The 25,577-nt window shown below is 35.4% G+C and overlaps 1 protein-coding gene across 1 annotated transcript in view; it reads left to right on the top strand.

The window, feature by feature from the left end:
- The window catches only part of LOC105231249 (uncharacterized), a 215,760-nt gene that overhangs the window by 17,457 nt on the left and 172,726 nt on the right, over window positions 1-25,577 (top strand). The window contains exons 2-3 of the mRNA XM_049460970.1: window positions 19,047-19,181; window positions 23,844-23,957. Of these exons, the coding sequence (XP_049316927.1) occupies window positions 19,047-19,181; window positions 23,844-23,957 (249 nt within the window). The remainder of the gene's footprint in view (window positions 1-19,046; window positions 19,182-23,843; window positions 23,958-25,577) is intronic.

Below are 25,577 nucleotides of genomic sequence, written 5' to 3' on the forward strand. Positions count from 1 at the left end.
AAGTTAAAACTAAAACTAAAATTAAAATTAAAATTAAAATTAAAACTAAAATTAAAATCAATTTAAATTTATAAAAAAAACTTAAAATTAAAACTTAAAAATTAAAATCATAAATAATATTAATATAAATATAAATAATCTTAACACAACAACAAATTCTACTTATTCCCACTGGGGTGCCATTTTCTTCAAGTACGCTCTCTTCAAATTAAGTTATAATTTATTAAACTAATGGCATAAAGCACATGGCAACAAATTTTCGTTTATTATTTACACAACCTTTCCATTTTACAACACAAACATACATACACACATATAGCACATGCAAATATTTATAAAACATTCATAAAATGGCACTTAACGTAGCAAAATAAAGTTGTACGCTTAGCCAAGTTAAACATCACATATTTCGATATACCTGTATGCTTTGGTTGTACGGATGTGTTTGAAAAGTGCATACATATGTGAAAAAATATTTTGTATATTTGCCAAGGTAATTTCCATATGAAATTTAATCAGCTTTAGCACTTTTATTTGCATTGTTGAGAGTGAATTATTTTCATTTTAAATTCGGAAATAAAAGCATAAAAATTTCCCATCAAGAAACTTGAAAGTCATGGTTTAAGAATTTTAACACTTAAAAGCAACTATGTGCAACAAAAATAGTTTTTAAAAATTTAATATTGAACATACCATTGCTAACGATTGATTTTTAAGAATAAAGTAAGGTGTTGATCCTCATTTATATGGACATGTATTATACCTCGCACATGATTTTTTAGTTATCCCTTTCGCATGATGTATGAAAGTGATAAAATATGTGAACACCCGATATAACAGTTTTGTTCAAGACTAGTTTCATTGTTAACTTCCCAACGCATATGGGAACAGTTTAAAATCACTAAAATATCAGGAAATATTCCCACTACCACCGAACAGACCCAAACTTACTTAGCTTTACAAAGGAAAACTAAAAGTTTTAATAAAAATGTCGAATTACATCTAATCAAAAATAGTTCCACTGATATGTTCCTCTTTAGTTTTTTTTTTTTTAAATTTGAGCAACAATCTCATCTAGCCGCTTCATAAGGGTTTACATCTCCAAAACATTACCATTTCTTACAAAGTTTCGTCTATAAGTGCGATATTTTAGTAAGATTAGGAATATTATAGGATTTGAGATTGGTGAGATATCGGGGGCAACCAGCTCAGGTCTTGGAACACAAACAACAAGGGACATAGCACAAGGTTGGGGTAGAGTGATAGTAAACAGACCAAACAGTTCCTACTTTTAGACAAAAGGAAGATTAGCAAAAAATTTACGGGGTCATCATAAAGGCACTTACCCTTAAAAATTGGAGTGAAGAATATGCTCGGCGCATGATGACACGCTGGAACATATTATCTATCCGAATTCCAAACTTTCTGACGGTTGAGACGGGACATATTTCTGGGCTGCCAGTATTCCAACTGAAAAGACATTGATCAGCTGGATTAAAAAATTCAGTGTTTTTACCTAATCTAATGAGTTTCTAAATAAGACTTAGTTTGGACTACCACCGGGCAGTGCAATGGGCTTAATGATGATCTAAGTACGGCTGCCTAATAACTGGCGAGTATTCTATATATTTGGATTTGAGATGCATTCTTCGTCCACAGAGCAATATTAAATCATGTAATTTGGATTAACTGAGACCTATATTTTGGCTACTGTTTGAACTATTTGAGAAGAATTCGGTTAACGTTGATTTTTATGGCAAACCTTTGCCGAATTATAGCATGTACGTCCTGTAAAATGAAATCCAGGCTTTAGTAATGTACTTGTATATGTATATCGCGTTGTATAAATGCGATTGGTATGCGCTATATGGCGTTAGAAAAATAAGATTTCGTACTAAAGAAATTTGCCGACCAGTTTTAAAATTCTTTGACTCAGTATTGTTTGAAGACGAAACTCTTAAAGCCTGCTTAAATGCCAACTATTGGGCCGTCTGAAGAAAGCAATTTGCCCTGACCGCCCACTAGAAAAGAAATTTTGTTCTGTCAAATCCGTGCATTGAGATATTGACTCGTTAAAAGCTCCGGAAGCATCGTAGGTTCATATACATCAACCTTAAGTCCGTAACAAGTGACTCTACTGTTTGCTTCCGTCGATACGAGTACGTTCGAATATACAATGTTCGATTCCAGCATAACTTAGTGAAATTAGCTTTCAGAAAGGGCATCGATTGCCTATAATTTCCATATTGGAGTTATAGGGAAAAGGTGAGAGCTCTCACCAAATATGGTATTATAACCAACAATATCAGTTAATGCCATTTTTACACTTACCACACGTGGTTAAGATGCAATGCTGCGAAGTGTGCTTTAAGGTTCTGGGAATCTGGGTGTATATATGTAGAGGAAGTTTTCAGCAAGAAGCTCAGCATCAATCTTAGCCTTAGGCTACCGATCCTCTGTAGTGTTTTTCAGACAAAACTAGCTGCTATTAAGGTGGCAGTAGACGTATTACTACAAAACTCTTAGATAGTGGTTCATCATCAGACTCGTTTTGGGGCGAAATCGCTGGTAACTGCAAAGAGGACATCCTTGCCATGGTCACATTGGTGTGGATCGTATTGGATCTCTATTGGCATCTTACATTCAAGGACTGGTTCAATATTTTTGACCTAGAGTAGAACGCAGAAAACCACGGAAGTACTTTCCCGTAGGAAAGTTTGTCTTGCCGCAATAGCTGGAGCTGGCATTTTAGCTTTGAGGGTAAAAAATATTGTTGGGCACCAGTAACCAAAGATATATGGAGGAGAGTAAGGAGAAAACATTGAGGCACTTTCTTCTCCATTGTTAAGCTTTTGCAAGAATTATTTAAGTTGAAATATCTCTGCGGCCTTACCTTCAACAATTCAGAAGACTAGCCGAAACTGACATTAGCCGTCTCAACAAATTTGTGAGAGGCTCCAAGCACTTTGTCGATTTGTGAGGGTCTAATTATTTATATTATTGAAGTTGTAGGTTCTGGCGTTTCAAGTTTCCCAAGTGAGATGGCTTTAAGGATGGAACTCTTAACTTAACTTAACATAACTACTTAAAGTCTTTATCTCATCTATTTGCGAAATGAATTTCATAATTTGTTGAATGTAGATTTACCATAAATATGTAGGTATTTTGCTGATTTGGCTTCCAAACTGCTTTGGTCATAATTAAAACTTTAAACGCGTTTTCTCGAGGCTGTCGTTTTTAAATCGATACCAACGAATTTTCAGGTTCTATTGAACCGATTAACCTGAAATTTTTAGAGAGTCTTCTGTATAGACATGACTATTTCAGAAACTCTCCATATTACCCACATTAACTATTATACTATTTTTCAAAAAAAAAAATTCAAACATGTAGTTTTTTGTTCGAAATTAATTCAACTTTTATGTGACACAATTTTTTTTAGAATTTTCGAAAACAAATTGTAAAGCGGTTTCCAGGAAAATTACAGAAAGTATTAAGTATTTATTGTATTTTTTCAATTTATTTAATTAATCCTTAAGCTTCACTATCAAAACGGCCAATAAAAGCGAGCTCAATTTCATTAGAATCACACTTTTCAGTAAGCGAAAATGCAAAGCCATCATCAGCTGCGTATTTTCCAATTAAATTCCAACTTTCAAGATAACTCTTGATTTATAGCCTCGACAAAAAAGTGCGCGTATAAAATTAGCGTGCAAAAAATATGCGAAAAAATATATGACATTAATCAGTGGCGTGTGCGTTTGGCGCACCCTTTTGCGCTGACATTTTGCTACTCATTAATTCATTAAATGCAACATAATTAAAAGTACAGTAATAAATTTAATTTGCAATGCTCGCCACAGTGCACAGCACGCGATAAACGCCAAAAGATATTAATTTTAAGGCACATAGCATACATTTAGGCGCATTACAACATACACGCGATATGCTGCGGGTTATACGCGTTGTTGTTGTGGCAAGATTTGTAACACTTTGCTGGCACATTTTTGCTTTTGCTTTTGTTTAATGTGGAACAATTTATTTAAAATGCGCAGCGCTATTAAACAGTTACATAATCAAATGAGGAGTTTGTTTAACAAAGAGAGGAAAGGAGAGGAGAGCGAGAAGCACAGTGCGTGTGAGGAGTGTATGCGTATGTAGCGATAATTGTAAGTGTAGGTTGTTTTATATATTTAGGTGTTGATTTTTAATTTATGTGTGTCTGTATCAAAAACAACAACAACAACAACAAAAAGTGCGCTGTGGCAACTGTAATGCGTTTATACAAAAATTCGCGTTTGTAGTTGCTTTCGCGGCCTTATTTTTCTGCCACTGTTGTTGTTATTTTTGTTGTTGTTGTATGCATAATACTGCCAACGAAATGCAATAAAACACTTAAATGACTTTTTAATGGCTAAAATGTAATTATTGACATGCACTTAATTATATTTAATTGAAATTGTGGTCGAACGAGCCGAAAAGCAGCGATAACAACAACAACACCATATTCTTTCGCACTTTACTATTTGTTATTGTTTGCGCATACATGCATTAATGCGACATTGTTTGCTGATGTCCACACCGAATCCGACAGCGAATTTTTAAATGTTGTTGTTGTTGCGGCAAGGTCTTATATACGCTTATAGAGAGTGGTGTGCGGGTATGTGTGCGCTTTAATATAGTTTTAACACGCATTATCTGATTAAATATTCGCTAGTAGCAGGGCTTATATGCTTGTGGCTCTATAAACAGCATTAAAGTTTTTCAAAAAAATTTTGAAGCAAATCGTTCGAAGAGATTATTTCTTTGACACCATGTCTGAAATCCCACGTGATCTGTCAGATACTAATGCATGAAAATCCTAACCTCAAAAAAATCACCCGTTATAATCAGCATGACGAATTGAGTCAATTTAGCTATGACCAAGTAAGATACCCTTAGTCCAGCCGTTGGTATATACGTAAAATAATCTCTCTGTTTTTGATATATCGATCTGAAATTTTGCACATCTCTTTTTCTCCTCAAGATGCTGTTTATTTGTCGAAACTGTTGTTACCAGATCACTACAGCATATAGCTGCCATACAAGCTGAGCGAACAGAACCAAGTCCTTATATTGGAAAACTTTTTTATTTGAAAAGATATCTTCACTCATGTTGGCATGAATTATTATCTAAGACAACGGTATAACCTCCAAAGAAATTGTGAAGATCAGACCACTAGAGCCTATAGATGCCATACAAACGAAGCGATCAAAATAAAGTTCTTCTAGGGAAAACTTTTTATTTGAAAAGATATCTTCATGAAATTTTGCACGTAGTGTTTTCAAAGATAACGGTATAAACTCCGAAAAAATGTTTCAGATCGGATCACTATAACATATAGCTGCCATATAAACTGCTCAGTCAAAATCAAGACTTTGCATAGAAAACTTCTAAACACATATGACCAGCTACCTTCAGGAAATGTGGCACGAATTATTATCCAAAGCAACGTTATAACATTATAGCAAATTGATCACATCAGAGTATTATTGCATATAGCTGTCCTACAAACTGACTCCACATTACTCTATAGAAATTATTTAATTTAATTTGTAAGAGTATTATAGCTTTTAACTTATAAATTATAAAAAGTATACTAAATTTATCTGTTCAACTCATCGAATAACTCCAAATTACGCTAAATTCTCAAAAATGAGGATGTCATATATAAACAAACTACAAACAAGCCGCGCAAGTAGATGAGAGAAGCCTTGACTGAAAAATTTTCACCTGCCCTACATATATACATATATATTTCTATATGTATTTACATTAACATGGAACTGGCGAAAGTGCCTTATATACAACCGCTTTTGTACGGCTGTGCTATAACAAAAGTCAAATACGAACTTGCGGCAGTAACTGTTGTACCGTTAATGCAAATACTACTTGCAATACAATTTGGGTTATGTCAATAAAACTGTACTAGTTGCTACAGCGCACAGCTGAAGCCATTAAAGCACTAATTTGGCAGCCATTAGCAGCTAAAATCTACACAAACACAAACACAGAGTGACCCAAATAAGTTGAATGTCAACAACTTTAGTTTCGAAACCATATAAAAAGCAATTTAAAAACATTCGAAAAAGTTTTTTTGTGCAGAACAAGGTACTCGATTGATTTGAAATGATGCATGTTTCAATTTGAAAGTTATTTTATGGCAAAATCGAAATTTATATTTGAAATTTTTAAATATGGAAAAATGTAGTTGCGGATTATTTTGAAAGAGCTCTGCATAAAACCTTGAAATTAAGGAAAAATTTAAAAAAAAAGAGTTTACATACATATGTATTAAAAATCACCGAAATTCTTGGAGTCAAGCTTATAACTAATATATCTTTCTGAATTTTCTCTAACAGCCACTTTTTTTCTTTCTTTTAAAGTCTTACTTTAACTTCAAGTCAACTTTTTGCTATTTTTGTCACACCCTGTATGATAGAGTGCTCTGCCAGTATATAGCCTGCAAGTGCGGAATTACGTTATAGCTTAACGCTCATATAATTGAAATATCAGCGCTAATGTCTGCTAAATAAGTAAGTCATTAAACAAAACATGCTAAACTATTCGGCTATGGTTTCATGTATTTTACCTTTGTTTGTGCTCATTCGATTTAAAGTGAAAGATTAGCTGGTTTTGTATAAACTCAATTACTCAAAATGCAGATTTAACTGTATTCACATGAGGTGATACTTTTAAATATGGCTAAAAAAACAGGTTAGGTTAGATAGAGAGGTCAATTATTAGAAGTACTTAAATATTTGGGCGCCGATTCTTTGTGGTACCTAAGAACTTCTATATTAGAGAGATCGTTACTAATCAACAAAGCGCTTTAAGCCTGAAACAAATTTGATGGTGATGACTAGTGAAAACTTCGGCAATGCCTCTCAGTTCGCCGAAGGTAAGACTGCTGAGATATTTCACCGTTTGTCTTGCAAAAACTGGCCAATGGAGGAAAAGTGCATGTTTCCACCTCTATCACCTCAATACAACTTTTATAACCAGCGTTAGTTAAGATTTTTCCTAACCACTTGAGGTTTTATTGGAAAATGTACAGTAAGGCTATTGTCGCAAGATAAACATTGCTAAGGGCAAGTATGTAGTTCAAATGATCTCCTGCAATTTAGTTAATTTCAAAAGGATCTTGCAATCGCATGGATCAGGTCGTCGGCCAACGCTTGCTCAGCGCACGTGAGGTCCACTGGTTCAGTACAAGAACGTAGAAGACCATTGGTGATACAACTTGGTCCCATTCCGATGTTAACGGGGCAAGGGTGCGCCCTCTGGCTAGCTTATCAGCTTCGAAGTTTCAAGCGAGTCTGCTATGACCAGGCAACCTAAGAAGTCTTATGATGAAGTAGCTGTATGCTATGTCTAACGATGGCAGACACTCCTTGACTAGCTTTAGAGCACGCAGTTGTCAAATTCAGCGCTGATATGGCCGCTCTGCTATCTGAGTATATGATCACCTCGTTGAAATAGGACGCTCTTGTTAGCAGTACATCTACCGACACCTCATTAACAGCCACTTCTACCCGACAAACACTCCAGTGATTCGGTTACCTATAGTTAACACTGATGGAGAACTCGTTACAGAAAACTAACCCTCCAAACCTTCCGCGTGAAAAGTTCACTGCACCAACTCTTCCTCATACACATGTCCCTCGTCGGTATGCGAGCAAAGAAAAGCTGTCATGACTGGCATCTGCGACGCAGTGATCGAAGTTTTCAGGCATGCAGTTGTAAGAGAAGAGAATTTTGTCGCGTCCTCATTCGGAAGTCTTCAAATACCCAGCTTCTCTGAGCCTTAGAGCATAAAGCACAGCTAAACAGCTAAATACCTGGCGGTAATGGTAACTGGTGCTACGTTTAAAATGGCCTTAAATGCTTTTGGCGGTGTAGTCCGTAGAATAGTGCATATGTCGATAAGATCCGCTCTTTGAACACGCCTAACTTTTCTTTTTACAAAGCGTAGCTTTTTCGAACGCCTTCCATCAAGCGAATTCACAATAGAACAATATTGGCATTACTACGCTTTCGTATGGTCAAACCAACATTTTTGGTGAGCACCCGCACATTTTCCCTATAGTTTCTCTATAGCAATATAAGGCAATCGATGCCTGCCTAACTCTGTCGTCAATATCTGACCTTCATGAAAGCTTTTTATCAATAATAAGTTCTAAGTATAGGACTATTGCCACGTTCCCTAAGAGTTTTTGTTATCCCTTCTCTTCGACAGTATTAGAACGGATGAAATCGGATTATAACACTGCCTACACCCCCCATACAGCAGACGTATCAAAAATAAATGTGTTCGAGACATTTAATTTACAATTTTTATAGTGCCTTCGCCATTTTAAGGTTGTATTTAATCGTCTACCTGTGCTGGGTATTCTTCGCATTGTTGAATATTTCGAGTGTAATTTTCCTTACAAAATGTTCAAGTTCCAATAAGACAAAAAAGGGAAGCAGACGAAGGGCAACGCCTCTACTCCCTTGAAAACACCAGGTGGAGAAGGACTTGGCTTCGCATGGAAACTCCAATTGGTGCTACGTTGTGAAAGGAAGAAACAACTGGTGCGCTGTTCTTAACTTGGCGATAATCGCATAAACGGTGTCTACGCCACTAGAGAAGAAGAAAAGATTGTGAATGGATCCTATCAGAAGTGGCTTAAAAGAATGTGAAGAAACATGACAAGAATTTTTATTACGAAAACAACCATGTACTCAGTATTTATTTATGAGACCAAACACAACAAAAATTCAATACAAAACTTCACTTCATGCTTATCACAAACTAAAGAAACACTGATAAACATAACCTTGCTTTTAGATTAAAGTCAAAATCAGTGTCATGGTATTCATAACAAAAAATATTTTTTTCTTACAAAACATTCAATATCAAAAGGAAATGAGCAAGCAAACACATTTTCGCGCACAACCCACCTAATTGCGTTTCCTTAACCGCAAACCGCATATTATACCCACTCCCTCTCGTAATAGAATATGAATGCAGAATGCTGGGAGAAACGTCAAAAAGCGCAAACGTCGACAAATACTCAAATTAAAACCACTTCATGCATATCAATGAGTAATTGACTCTTAAGTGGTTACGTGTTGATTTTGGCGTAGCGTTTTTTCCCCGTTTTGTTTCCCAGCCCACAATTTTCTTGCTCATTGCACTTACAACTTTTACGAAGAGGCAAGTCAAACGCGAAGTCGGTTTATGTATAGCATTTACATAGGCATAAGATGGCAGGAGGATGTCGCACATTAATTGGCGCTGTTGATTTCCATCTGTAATTTTCATTCGCCTTTCATTTCATTTGAAACGCGCAAGAACAATAGCAATGAGACTTTGCCTAACATAAAAGAATTGGCGGCACATCGAGCTGTTGCTGAACTCTTTCAGCGTGAGGGTGAGCGGAAAGCAGGTAGTGGAAAAAAATTGACGCTCTTAATTGCATGAGTGGTTTGTTTGAATTGTTGCTGGCTGCAATTAGTTAACTTCTCTCATTTTTTTCTGCATGTCCAATGACTTGCCGATTGACTTGATTGTGTGGGTGGTTTAATTTGAGTGAATTGCGTGTACGCTTTGGGCGCTTTTATAGTTTTCTGTTGAACGGTTGTCAATTATTTCCACTCTTTGTGGGCATACACTGTCGAACAATTAAATGGAATCAATGCAGTTTTTGATTTTCGCAATTTTTGAACATTTTGATTGTACATGGTCAATGAGTGGTTTTATTGGCTGCAATTTTCATTTTAAATTGTTTAATCAAATAGTTCAAAAGTTTTGATTTTTGCTGTCAGTAACAATGGCTAGCTCTATTCAAAATTTAGTATGGAAGCTCAAAACAATAGCCAACATTTTTGTGTGTCCCACAGTTTAATTGAAGACAGTGGCTTTACAAAAATGGTTCTTTGGTTTAAAAGGGAGCCGCAGGAGTACTTTTAATGCCATCATTAGACTCATTGCCCTCCTGTTGGGTAATTGAATTAAGCTTTATCCAGCAACTCATTGGATTTGATAGAAAACTGAATTTTTTCCACGCCAGCTGACCAATGGGTTTTAAGTTGAAGTATTGGGTATTGTGGAATATGTCTCATTTGATCCGGCTGAAGGCTGGGCATCCATGTAGATAATGGTCCAGTGGCTCGTTATCCTCCGCGCTTTCTCTGCATTCCGCCGAATTTACTTTTCCAATTTTCTAAAGATGGAATCTTATAAGTAGTTGCCCCACAACATTACTAAGCTCCATTTAGCCTAGAAATAGAAGCTCTGTAGACTATCAACACTATCTAAATGGAAGTTGGCAGCCAGCTGGCTCTATAAAAGAAAAGTAGGCACCGTGCCTTGCCTATGTATACTGAGATGACTCTCGCACCTTGATGTGATGTAATTTAACAGTCATAAGGTGACCTCACTGTAGGCTGCCTGCCTCTCACGGCGTAATGTGCTTTGGTGTGGAAGTCACAAAGTCACTTCAGGGGAAACTGCCAGCCAGGTGGCTCTATAAAAGAAAAGCAGGCTCTGTGCCCAGCTAGTGCTGAGGGGACTCTCGTGCCATGAAGTGATGTGATTTAAAAGTCATGAGATGACCGCACGTAAAGCTGCCTGGCAGCGCTGAGAAGTGTCATTAAATACTTAGTTTACCATAAAGGTTGTTGGCCTTGGCTAAATTTGCACAAAAGTATCATTAAACTCTTAAACGATAGGGTCATTGACCCCATAAAATATAAAAACAGGGTCAATGATCCAAATGTAAACAAAGGTTGTTGACTTGGTGGCATGTAATCAAAGGATATGGACTAGGCTAAATGTAAACAAAAGTCCCAATGACCTTGGCAAAACGTAAACAAAAAGGTCTCTGACCGCATAATATAAAAAAGGTATCATTGATCCCATAAAATGTAAACAAAAGAGTCAGTAACCTAAAATATAAACAAAGGTTGTTGACTTGGCTGAATGTAAACTAATGTTATGAACTTGGCTAAATCTAACATAACACGTAAATACTATATTTTGACCTTGGCACATTGCAGACGAAAACATTGGTGACTTATCCCAAAAAATATAAAATTATTAACCACTTAAAAAGCAAACAAAATTGTGCACGTTTTTTTTTAGAAGAATTCAGATTGGATCACTGTAGAATATGGCAATACGTCTGAACAGATCCGCTCGATTGATATCCATTTTTGCTATAAGAAAAGAAAGAGTTTCTCGGGATTTGATTCTGCCAGTTCTAAGAGTATAAAATATTCGGTTAGAGCCATTAACATATTAAAATTTTCTTCAGAGAATCAGAGGGAATTAGACATAAAAGAGTTTCCCTCTTTCAACTCACACTCTTTCTTTACCGCACTAACAAAATTTATGAACATTTTTGCTACCAAAATCCACCTAATTAATCTCTTAGAATTCACCTACGAAACCAGGTGAGCGCTTTATTAATTTTCTTCACAAAAATTGAAAAAAAAAATACTGTTTTACATTTACTGTACATTTAGTTATACCCTGAACAAGGTGTGTTACGTTTGCCTTGACAGTTGTAACACCCGCAAGGAAAAGTCCAAGGGCTTATGAAATGTATATTTATATTAAGTAAACCATTCCTTCAGTTTTTGTGATACGGCTCTGAAATTTTGCACACTTTCTTTTTTCTCCAAGAAGCTGCTCATTTGTTGCGAATACCGATATCTGACTACTATATCATATAGCTGCCATACAAACTGAACAATCAGAATCAAGTTCTTGTATAGAAAACTTTTCCATTTAACGAGATATCTTCATGAAATTTTACACGAGTTATTGAAGTGAAGAATTCAGTATAATCTCCGAAGATATTATTCCGATCGCGGCACTATAGCGTATAGTTTCCGTACAAACTGACCGATCAAATTCAAATCTTTGTATGGAAAACTTTTTCATTTGAAGAGATATCTTTAAGAAATTTTTTATGACTGAGGCAAGAATATAATCTTTGAAGATATTGTGTCGATCGCGGCACTATAGTATATAGCTGCCATGCAGAGTAAGCGAAAAAAATCCTCAAAGGAATATTTTGCATTTTTGGATTTTTTTTTGTATTTATTATAGTGCTAGCAAAGTTAATATATTTTTTTTATTTTACAATATTGCCTAGTCACATGTGTATGCACAAATCTAGCGCTCGCATGAAAAATGAACACAGATATTCGTCAAATGTCATGACAGGTTGAGACAAGCAAAAAAAAATATACATAAATGAATAAATAGTGAAGGCTCAAGCAACTGGAATAACGCAAATCCACTGGGTTAACATTTATCTGTATCTTTTGCGCTTGATTCACTGCTTGACAGTTACACTATGCACATACTATGCGCAGCGCCTTTAAAAATCATTTGCCTACAAGCGCTGGCAGACAAGAACGCAAATGCCGAGTATTAGTTTGGCGAGTGAATTGACAAAGTAGCGGTATAAGCGGACAGCTGCGCGCAAAAAATTAGCTCCGCTGGTGTATCTATCCACGTACACTGATATATGAAGAGCAGTTCTGACAGGCGAATCAGCATTTGTATGTGTTTGTGTGTTTGTAGAGCAAATTTATTTTATTCATTGCATGATTACCATTAATTTCAATTTGTCAAAGTGTCAGAAAAGAGCGCGCACACACAAAAATTTTGACGTATTCACCGCTGTGCTGGTGCTGGTATGCCATTGCATGTGTGTAAAATGTCACTCATACGCAGTGTAGTGTCTGCGCTGTATGTGGCAGCGGCACGTTGGCAAGCTTGATATGCAGACACAAGCGCTGCTGCTGCTTTAGACGAAAGCGAAACAAAGCAAATGCAATTTCGCAGTGACAAGTGAGGCACTTGTATGTGTGGTAGTGTGTGTGTCTGTGTGTGAACGAGCTCATGAGTAAATTTGTTTCCTTTAGCACATCGGCAGACATGCATTTGTAGGTGTGTATGTGTGCGCTGTGACTTCAACCAACGATATTCCTGTCACATAGTTCGACGTGCATCATCCACACATACACAACAACAACAACAACGCAACACTGATTGCAGAACTATTTATTATATATACGTATGTGCTTATATATTTCTATCTGCCTTGAGTATGTTGCTCATGAGCTGCTCCATCGCACTTCCAGCGCTTGTATCGCTTGGATTTTGTTATCTTATTGCCAAGCTTGTCTGCCTGCCTCTCATGTCTCGCATGCTTTTTCTTGCAAAGCGTGCTCAGGTACACACACATACACACGTATACAACCATGTTTGTGTTGAGCTATGTACCAGAAGTGTTTAAGTAGTTTTTGTTTCTTCGCTTGCTGCTTCCGCCATAACAATTTTGAGAAATAGCAGACATTTGTCTCAATGCTGTAAATTATTCGTGACACGCCAGCACACACCTACACTTACACATACAATCAAGACCAAACACACTTACACACACCCCACTCACCTCTGAAGCTTTGCTATCTTTCGTACAACAGCAGCGCTCGCTGTCATGCAAAATATCTTCTCGCACACACATATGCGCTCGATCAATTTGTCAGCTATTTGCATGGGACACACACACACACATAGCTACAACTCATTTCTGACTTCTGCTCGGCGTCGCACATCAACCAGCGCTTAATTTAGTTACTCGCCTAGCGCAGACAAGCAGCAACTAAAACAAAATCAGAAACACAGCGAATTTACCGTAACAATATATGTGGTGTTTCTGTGTCTGTGTGTTTGTGTGTACTGTCATGCCTCCCCCCTCTGCGTTGTGTTACATTCTAAGCCCGTCATGCAAATTATATTTTAGTTTTCATGCACGCCATTCGAACGTGACTTTGCCGCTTTTATTGACTTCTGCCGAAACAATTCGCTCCGGCGCGCTTTTTGGGCGCACAAATAGTTTCTTCCCTCCTCGCTAGTTGCCGTGGCAGCACTTTGCACGTACATGGCGTGAAATCTATGCTTAATTTATAGAAAAAATATATTGAATATTTTTCGGAAATATTTTGTATGGCTCAATACATTTTTGCATGCGCGGATTACATAGTTTGGAAATGTTGGAATTTCATTGAGATTTGGTAACAAAACTAATCCCGAAATTTAAAGGTGACTTACAAATATTAAAGTAAGGGTTTTTATGGCTAGCGCATGTCACAAAGACGAGGAAAATTTAAATTTTGTAATTTATTTCATTTGAAAAAGATTTTAGTACTTATTTTCTTTAGAGTCAAGAGGACTAATGTACAAAGTACGGCTTGATGTTGCTCATTTTAGTACTGAAACACACTAGGTGAGGTTAGGTTAGATGATCGTTCCCTCAACTTAGCGGAAGAATAGCCCTTAGGCTGTCATGTTCACTCCATAGTGAAGCCCGACAAAAAACTCCTGTGTTTAGATATCATCTATTGGCAAAGCGTCCTGAATTTAACACAAATACGCTTATCTGCTTAGGTGGATATCTTCAAGTGTAAGATCCGAGGAGTTCTTGTCTTGATCCGGCAAAAGCGGCATATTCGAGGAAAAAGTGTAGTAATCCCATTTTATCTTCTTCCAAATGCTGACATACGGTAAGATTTTCCGGTAAGACATTCAATCGGATGAGTCCCGTGTGGACAGTGCCCAGAGCTTCTACAACCATTAAAAGATGGACTTTCCGAGTACGTAAAATTTCATAGGCTTCCACCGATTTATCTTGGGCTAAGAAAACTTCCTTTCAACTGCACAGCTGCTTCTAGTTGATTCACACTTGCTGCGCTGATCTGATACCCAGTAGTTCTGTTGTGAACAACGAGTTGCCAAGGTAGCTCCTACCGGTTGCCATTCTTTATGCTCGATGCCCTTAATAAAGGGTGATGCTTCTCAGGTTTTTGCACTTCTTAAAGAATAAATTTGTTCGGTCTTTGCTAGGATTTACCACATTAAATTTGAGCGAAATATTGTGGCTTTGAAGAAGCTAAACAGCTGAGACATCATAAGGTCTCATTGATACTTTCAAGATGGTTTCGACCATAGGTGACTTATGTATAGCATCTTTAATGATAAAGATAATATGTTAATTCCTTAGAACCGTTTTCGACAACATACCACTTTAGATTTAAGCTGACAAAATTCAATGCTAACGTGATTCTCCTTCGTGCAGGTCGTTGCGAAGGTTGGCCGGGCCGAGTTGGATCGAGAACACAAAACTTCGCAAGTTACCTCTATCCTTTCCGACGTCCTGCCAGTGGTATAATCCAAGTGCTGATAGGTCGCTGTATACCGGGTCCTTCCATTGGATACGTAGGTGTCCTTACTTCCGTTGTCCACCCATGAGTATCGAGTCAATGGAGCTTTTCGCTGGAGCACCATCTTCCATTCGAATGACATGGCATAACTAGCGAATCCATTGAAAGTTTATACCCTGAACTAACGGGTGATTTTTTTGAGGTTAGGATTTTCATGCATTAGTATTTGACAGATCACGTGGGATTTCAGACATGGTGTCAAAGAGAAAGATGCTCAGTATGCTTTGACATTTCATCATGAATAGACTTACTAACGAGCAACGCTTGCAAATCATTGAATTTTATTACCAAAAGCAGTGTTCGGTTCGAAATGTGTTTCGCGCTTTACGTCCGACAAATTTTGTTCAGCGATGAGGCTCATTTCTGGTTGAATGGCTACGTAAATAAGCAAAATTGCCGCATTTGGGGTGGAGAGCAACCAGAAGCCGTTCAAGAACTGCCCATGCATCCCGAAAAATGCACTGTTTGGTGTGGTTTGTACGCTGGTGGAATCATTGGACCGTATTTTTTCAAAGATGCTGTTGGACGCAACGTTACGGTGAATGGCGATCGCTATCGTTCGATGCTAACAAACTTTTTGTTGCCAAAAATGGAAGAACTGAACTTGGTTGACATGTGGTTTCAACAAGATGGCGCTACATGCCACACAGCTCGCGATTCTATGGCCATTTTGAGGGAAAACTTCGGACAACAATTCATCTCAAGAAATGGACCCGTAAGTTGGCCACCAAGATCATGCGATTTAACGCCTTTAGACTATTTTTTGTGGGGCTACGTCAAGTCTTAAGTCTACAGAAATAAGCCAGCAACTATTCCAGCTTTGGAAGACAACATTTCCGAAGAAATTCGGGCTATTCCGGCCGAAATGCTCGAAAAAGTTGCCCAAAATTGGACTTTCCGAATGGACCACCTAAGACGCAGCCGCGGTCAACATTTAAATGAAATTATCTTCAAAAAGTAAATGTCATGAACCAATCTAACGTTTCAAATAAAGAACCGATGAGATTTTGCAAATTTTATGCGTTTTTTTTTTAAAAAAAGTTATCAAGCTCTTAAAAAATCACCCTATATAATCCAAGTGCTGATAGGTCGCTGTGTACCGGGTCCTTCCATTGGATACGTAGTTGTCCTTACTTCCGTTGTCCACCCATAAGTATCGAGTCAATGGAGCTTTTCGCTGGAGCACCCAAAACTAACACCTGTTGGCAAGAGTTATTCTGTGCTTGATCTCCAGTCTTAGCATGTTGATGAAATTTATCCTAGTTCGAGGCTGCTGCGAGGAATCTCTGTGTGTGGCCTCCAATGGTACTTTGCTTAGCCCTCGTTCACTGCAAGATCAACCATTTTGGTTATGGGAAATGATGTTTTCAGTAAATTTGTATGAATATACCTAAAAATATATTACGTACTTACTTTCAGCAATTTGGAGAACGGAAAATTCGAAAAAAATCTCAAGTATAGTAAAATCTTAGGCACTTAGAATTAATTTAATTGACATATTACACTTTTCTGCATATACATACATTCACTAATGTGGTAATATTTAATCAGAAATGCATTTGGGTCAATATTTGTTTATATAATTATATTTATTTTATAAATATTAGCGCCATAAATCTATTCGCGAAGCGGCTCACACTCGATTTTAAATCGAGATAAAACCCTACGTGCCGAAGTTTATCGAATTTGCAATTTTAGTTTGATGGTTGGAGAGAAAAGAAATATAGAGTTTATTAAGCCCCTGAAAAAAGGTATTTAATACTCAATTGTATGTTTGTGATTGCAATTACTAATTTATGGGTGCTCCGCTGATTTCACACAGGCAAAAAGCAACGAAATGTTGACAGCTTCTTCCCTTATCTCTCACTTTCCTGGTTTTTGTGCTTCCGCTCCACTATGCATGTAGCCTTAGAAATGGCAAAAGTTACTGTTCATATAAATGTGTGAGTTTTTCTGCTCATATAATCGCAAAAAATATACCGAGAAGAGCCGCTAAAAAATGTGCAAAATGTATGTTGTTTTTCATATCAAAACATTCTCAAAATTTACAATTTTGTATATAAATTCTCTGCTTACATAATAGTGTTCTGTAATATTGAAAAAATACACGTTTATTTATTTAACACCATTCGCTAAATTTTTCAATATATTATTATATGTGAAGTATTTATAATTTTTTTTTTCCATAAAAAATATAAAATATGTGATGTCTGGCATATAAAGGGTGTTTCTTTCAAATCAAATAAAGAAAAACAATTTTAGTCTAATAAGTTCCCAAATTTTTTGCTTTTATAGTGTTTTACTAAAAAGCTTCTCCACTTGACACAGCCTCATGACCTAAGCTGCTACTTTTTAAGTTGACGAAAATTTTACCAGTAGAGCTTTGATTAATAGCAAATAAAACCAACTATCTCACTAATTTACCAAACTAAATCTGTCAAATTTATATCACAAAAAAATTGCACAATAATTTTTGGTTTAGATTTTAATACAGTTTCAGACAATTCTTTTATTAAATTGGCTTACCATCGAAAAATATTGCACAATATATTTTATTTAGGTCCTTTACTAACTGAAAATAATGCACAGTATCTTTTTATTTAGATTACATATATAATATTTATTCCCAAAAAATATTGCGCAATAATGTTGTGCACATGTGTGAGTTTTTTATACAAGCGAAAAGTTTGCATAATAATTTTGTTTATGGATTTTTACTTACCTAGTCTACAGAAAAAATATTGCACAATAAATTTTTCAAATTTTTATATTATCTAAAAATTATGCTTTATAATTTTGTTGAGCCAACGAATAAATCAAGAAACCCAAAATAACCAGGCACATTAATTTTAAGATGGCTGTCTGTACGATAATGATAGCTACAGTAGAGTTATATAGTCTTTAATGTTCTGATAACTGGGCGTAGATCAACCTTATAAGAAATTTATAAGACTTGTCTAATAACCTACTGAAGATGCCATAACTCAAACAGATTTTTCAAAAACAACGCAACCTCAGGACTTACATGCTAACCTGCATGCTCCTTACTGCTTTGAGTTGGTTGTAGGGGACCAAGAAGTCTCGAATGATTTGTCGGTAAAACTCACCATGTGCAGTAAAGTTTTCTTAATTTATATTGCACAATAATTTTTTATTGAAATTGTAATTCTGTTGATAAATATTATATATAAATATTTGCACAATAACTTTTTTTGATAGATTTGTAAACAACCGAAAAATATTGCACAATATTTTTTGTTTGTATTTTTCACTAGCAAAAACAGAGGCAAAATAATTTTTTGCTTATATTTGGGTATACATATTTATATTGCCAAAAAATATTGCGCAATAATTTTGTTCACATATGTACATTTTTATACAAAAGAAATTATGTACAATATTTTTTTACGAAATTTTATATGTTTCTAGTCACTTTTTTAATTTCTTAATCACCGAGTTTTAAATCCGTCAAATTATAGTCAATAAAATGCCAGAAATATGTAGCTGTTCATTCTGACAGCTACTTTCACAGCTAACAATTTCTGCCTTCCAACTAAAAGCACCCTATATTTTTGATTATGACATGTAGTTTTGATATGCATTAAAACATAAATATTTATTTACCATCGTAAATGTTCGATTTCAATTGCGACTAAACCAAATTTATTTCTGTATTAATTTCACACAATCTAAATTTACAAACATTCAATTTATTTTGCAGGTTTCATTGGCAAAATCAACAAAAAACACATTCACCGGTTATGGCGTCGGCAGCGCCAATATGGATGCTGACATTGTACAATATGACATACCGAAAAACTCTTACAAACGAGCCAATACGGACATCAATTACGAGGTGATTGTATAGATGAATATTTACGCATACCAACACACGCACATACAGATACACATCCGGCCGATTTATTAATTTAAATATTTAAATTGGTGCAAATTAGATTTTGCATTAAACATTTGCTCGCTGGTAATCTCAGCGGAGATTCGACGTTAAATTCTGAATTGATTTCCAACTCAATCAATAAATGTCATTTAACTACACTTGACACACATAAATGTCCGATTCGCATGGGGCGATATTTAGCGCTGTGTCCATGAGAGTGAACTTTGCAATTTAGGCGATTAAATATTTGAATGTTTTTATGAAATATTTAAGCACATACTCGTAATGTGCGAATTGCATATGAAAAAGCGTGAAAATATAAAATGTTACATTCAAGTGGGAAAAAAATTTTAAAATAATATTTATCTAAAAACTAATAAAATTTCGTTAAGAAAAAAATTTAGTTAAAAAAAAATATATTTAATTTATGTGAAAAACTGTCAGTTAATTTCTATGCAATATTTTTTTTGTCCATTTGAAATAAAAACATTTACGCTTTCCGTGTAATTAAAATTGTTTTCTTTTTTTTTTTGTAAAAAATAAACATTTGCACCGCAAGCAATATGTTGTAAGCCGCAATATTTGTGCGAAATTTTACAATTTTCTATTTGTAGTTGCAACCAGATTTTAGTGGTAAGCCAGTGAGCGCAAACTGCTAGCGTTTAATTGGCACTTAAACTGATACCGCATAGCAGTGGTGTTAGCCAAATGTTAGCTATATATTGCATGCAACATATTATGAAGCGGAAATAAACATTAAAAATTCATATTAATGCAATATTTTAGTGCGGAGTGTAATTGCCCAAACTCAGCAGAGGGAAATGGCTTTCCAGCAAATTTACATAATTAAATTTAAATATTTTACGAGCGCATTTAACAAAACTTAATTAAATCTCAACGTTAATGCATTAACTGTAATTACCGACTAAAACAAGCGGATGTACTAACAACTTAATTGCATGCACAACTGGTATAGGAATGCATAGAATAGAAGAATTACAAAAATCAAAAGTTTAACAATTTCGTTGGGAAGTTTTTGTCGGAATGTTGAAAATTGTAAAATGTATGTATGTATTGCATACGGATATTACATATATAAATAATACTGAAAAATATTGCGCAATAATTTTTGGCTATTGATTACTAGCGGAAAATATTGCGCAATAAAATTTTGCTCAGCTATTTCACCAGCTAAATATATTATATTGTATTACATGCGGGTATTACATATATAAATAATACTGAAAAATATGGCGCAATAATTTTTGGCTATTGATTACTAGCGGAAAATATTGCGCAATAAAATTTTGCTCCGCTATTTCACCAGCTAAATAGATTATATTGTAAAATATTGAATATAATTTCTTTATATTTTTTACACAATCGAAAAATATTGCGCAATAGTTTTTTCTTTAGATTTTTGTATTACCAAAAATATTGCACAATAATTTTGTTCACTTAAGTTTCTTCTCATAGATTGTAATACAATCAAAAGTTATTCTAAAAAAATATTCTGTAGATTTTTATTTCTTTAAATTTTTATACTAACGGAAATAAGCGTACAGTATTTTTTTGCTTGAATATTGTACTAGCGAAAAATATTGCACACATATTTTTTTATAAATTTTAATACATGCGACAAACATTGCACAATATATATATTTTTTTTAACTTTATAATAAAGAAAATATTGCGCAATTATATTTTTATCGTTTTAAAAATAATGCTCAATAATATTTTGTTAAAATTTTATACTATCGAAAATTATTGCACATTAGTTATTACTCAGACTTTTTTTTTTGTTTTTTTTAGATCGTAAGGAGGGTTTAAACTGCCTTCGCACCATATAGGGATCGTCATCCTACGTGAGTGGTGTACCCACTAAAACACTCCCCCCTTCTATCATGGAATTTTTTCCCCTACCCCGGGACCGCTTTCGCATTACCTCAGGACAAGGTTTCCAAGATGGACCCAATTCAGGTTTCTACTCTCTCTGCGTCCAGGGAGACCTTCGGTTTTGTAGCCAGCAACAAGCTATTTGGCTCGTCTTCTATTGGGAGTCCGCGTCCATGTCTCTTTTTTAGAACATGTTCTACGTACGAGGCAATTATTTTCACGTTTTCGCTGCTAGATATTATTTTTTTCTAAGAGATTTTCCGCACTTAGTTCTCCGAGCTTGTTTTGTACAGTCCTTCGGGCTTCTTTCCACCGGTGGCACTTGAAAATATAATGGTTTGCATCGTCTAGTGGTTCGTCTCCATAAATACATGCTGGGCTTTTCTGCTTTTCCCATTTTGTATAGGTATTTTCGGAAATACCCGTGACCGGACAGCATCTGTTTTATATAGTAATTTACCTCGCCGTGTTTTCTACTGTGCCACTTCTCTATTTCTTTAATCAGTTTGGCGGTACCATCTCCTTTGCTCTCCCTTGCCCACCGATCTTGCCAAGAGTTCAAGAGTTTGCTTCCTCGCCTGTTGTCTCGTGGGCCATGTGTATTTCTATTCCGTCTTTCTTACATAGCCATAGTTATCTTCTCTCCTTTGCGAGAAGGTCTATTGGGATGACGCCGCTTATCACTAGCACTGCGGATTCGGAAACAGTGCGGTACGCCGTGGCGACTCTCAGGGGCTGCTGTTCTCTGCACTTTAGTAAGCACTTTTCGTTTATGTTCTGCATTTAATGTATCGGCCCATATTTCGTTACTGTGTTGTGTCCATAAAGCAATTTTCCTTCTAACGGGTGATTTTTTTGAGGTTAGGATTTTCATGCATTAGTATTTGACAGATCACGTGGGATTTCAGACATGGTGTCAAAGAGAAAGATGCTCAGTATGCTTTGACATTTCATCATGAATAGACTTACTAACGAATACGCTTGCAAATCATTGAATTTTATTACCAAAATCAGTGTTCGGTTCGAAATGTGTTTATCGACAATTTTGTTCAGCGATGAGGCTCATTTCTGGTTGAATGGCTACGTAAATAAGCAAAAATTGCCGCATTTGGGGTGAAGAGCAACCAGAAGCCGTTCAAGAACTGCCCATGCATCCCGAAAAATGCACTGTTTTGGTGTGGTTTGTACGCTGGTGGAATCATTGGACCGTATTTTTCAAAGATGGCTGTTGGACGCAACGTTACGGTGAATGGCGACGCTATCGTTCGATGCTAACAAACTTTTTGTTGCCAAAAATGGAAGAACTGAACTTGGTTAACATGTGGTTTCAACAAGATGGCGCTACACATGCCACACAGCTCGCGATTCTATGGCCATTTTGAGGGAAAACTTCGGACAACAATTTCATCTCAAGAAATGGACCCGTAAGTTGGCCACCAAGATCATGCGATTTAACGCCTTTAGACTATTTTTTGTGGGGCTACGTCAAGTCTAAAGTCTACAGAAATAAGCCAGCAACTATTCCAGCTTTGGAAGACAACATTTCCGAAGAAATTCGGGCTATTCCGGCCGAAATGCTCGAAAAGTTGCCCAAAATTGGACTTTCCGAATGGACCACACCTAAGACGCAGCCGCGGTCCAACATTTAAATGAAATTATCTTCAAAAAGTAAATGTCATGAACCAATCTAACGTTTCAAATAAAGAACCGATGAGATTTTGCAAATTTTATGCGTTTTTTTTTTAAAAAGTTATCAAGCTCTTAAAAAATCACCCTTTACTTGCAAGTGGCCCTCCGGTGTTTGCCATGAGTCTTGATAGCGCCATTGTTTATATTGGCTGACTTTTTTGCAGCATGCTGGATTTGAGCCCAGTACGTCAATTTGCTGTCCATTCTTATTCCTATGTAGGTATTTTAGGGTTTTTCGTCGTTTTAATAGTTTTTGAATGAACTTGCATGTTTACCTCCAGCGGGATATGTTTCCTAGTGAGCAGGATCAGTTCTGTTTTTTTCAGCAGCTAGGCTGACTTTTATATTACCCAAAAATATTGCACAATATTTTTTTTTTAGTTTTTTTTAACAGCGAAAGGTATTGCAAAATAATTTTTTGATTTCATGTAATCGAAAAATATTGCACAATAATATTTATAGATTTTTATACATTGGAAAAATATTTATTGCGAAATGTTTTTTTTTTGCTGGATAGATTTTTATTCAAACAACAAATTATACAATAATTTAAATTTTTGTTGGAATAAGAATAGGGTAACTAAGCCGACCAGTTTCAGAATTGAGCTTAATTCATTCAAAAGCTAAGTTATAACAGTAAGGTATTTGGTAGTAAGGTAACTAATATTTAGTACTGAGCTCAAAATGTAGTATTTTTTTACAAATATGATCTCTTTAATCATAAGGATAAGCCTGAATCACTCTCCCAACTATATTTTATATACCTACATACGTCTCAACATGGTTACTGATCACTCGGAATGAATTTCGAAGATCTCTCAGTCAAATCCGGTCAAACTAAAACTCAAAAGTCACGCAGAATGTACAAACATTTTGAATAACTAGCGTTTAGATTATATTGAAGTTCAGTGCCAATATAAATACTAGTAAAATATATTACAAATCAGTCAGTTTCATTGTTTCGATACTTTTTAATAAACAATTTCGTATTTTATATTATTCAATGAAAAAATTTTCAAATTTCTTTACTTACAGAGCTCCGTTTTGGGATCCGGTGGAATTATGTATATAAATGGTAGAATAGTTTCTGGACCCTTAGACTCACTGATAGAAGTGCTAGTGCCAAAAAATCGCATAGATTTCGATAAGGTAAGATATTAGAATTACTGCCGTGCTTATAAACAATATACACATACCATGCAGTAAGAGAGCAGAGCCATTGGACCAAGTTACAGTTTACTATTGAGTACTAATATGTAATAGTATATATCGTCACCTGAAAATGCAAAATAACGTATCATCAAAAAATTCGAAATTGAGTGTCTTATTGATTACGCTTCACTACTTCAAATTATATACATAATATTAAATATGTTCAACATTTTCTGGTTCTGCGGTCATATATAAACCAGTTTTAACCAATATTAATATTTTGTTTAACTCATGTTCCATTTTATTGCGTGTTTCATTCATGCCACTGTATATTTCTGAAAATGTTGTTACGTTAATTTGCATTTCAGGTGACGATATGTATATTAGGGTGCTTCAAAAAAAATTTTAATTTTTTTTCAACAATCAATGTTAGTGATTGGCAAACAAAAAATCCTGGCCTCAAGCCAGGCGCCGCACATTGGGATATCTGTGGCCGAAATTCAAAATTTTCATGTTGTCTGATTTGAATGAAAATTTCACAGTTTATTACCAACTATTTATACATTATTTTCCCAAAGTATTAGGATTCTATCTGCATTAGTTTTTGTCAGAAATACCCAAAGTTGGTGAATGTAGAGAACATCAAAAATTAGCAAAAAATTTACTCAAAAGTCAAATCATTGATACAATAAAACAACTATTGAAATTCAACTTTGTTATTATTTTTCATTTATAATATGTTTCAAAGAAAAAATTTGCATCAAAATCCATTGAAAAAAAATTATGCATAAAAAGTTTTGTGGAACAACATAATTTGGACGTCAAAATTTCAATGTTCTTCAAATTCAAAGTCGTGCATCTTTTTAGCGCTGTCTACCGCTGTCGACATACATATACCGAATTAAAGCCTGAAGTCTCAGCTAAACGATAAAAAAAAATTCAGCTGCCCCAAATTGCCCCCCTTGAAAAAAACAATGTCAGAATGTCACGAAGATGTAAAAAAGTTGCTAAAAGAGACTTGATAAAAGAGAATTTAGTTGTATGGGAGGTGGGCGTAAAAGTGGGCGGATATTATTGAAATTTAACACCAATATATAATGTCATAAAAATGCTATGTACCAAAATCAGTGCTGTAGGTCAAAAATTAAGTTTCACCTTATATGGGAGGTGGGCGTAAAATAAAATTAAAAAAAAAAATGTTTTCATTTTTTTCTTGATTGGGATCCAAAACAATGATGTACCAAATATCATTGTCCTGCGACAACTCCTTATATTTTTAGCCGCAGTATGCACTAACAGAAACCTATGTGCGCCGTAGCTTAACTCTAAGGGGTCGCTATTTTTTTTAGGTTCCCATACATTTTACATGGGAATTTTCGTTTTTTTCATTCAAACTAAAATTTCACCAACTAATTTTCGTTTCTCAAAAATAACCATCACATATTCAGGAAGTTCACTTTTCAAACTTTAAAAATTTCTGCAAAAAAGTTTGATTATCTCAATTAGACAATTAATTATAATGATTTGAAATTTGGAATTTTTTCAATAAAAATAAAAAAAGTTTCTGAGAATAACAATTTTGTCGCGAAAATATTTAAAGTTTGAAAAGCCAACTTT

Source organism: Bactrocera dorsalis, chromosome 1, assembly GCF_023373825.1.
Source record: "Bactrocera dorsalis isolate Fly_Bdor chromosome 1, ASM2337382v1, whole genome shotgun sequence".
Classification (NCBI taxonomy): Eukaryota; Metazoa; Arthropoda; class Insecta; order Diptera; family Tephritidae; genus Bactrocera; species Bactrocera dorsalis.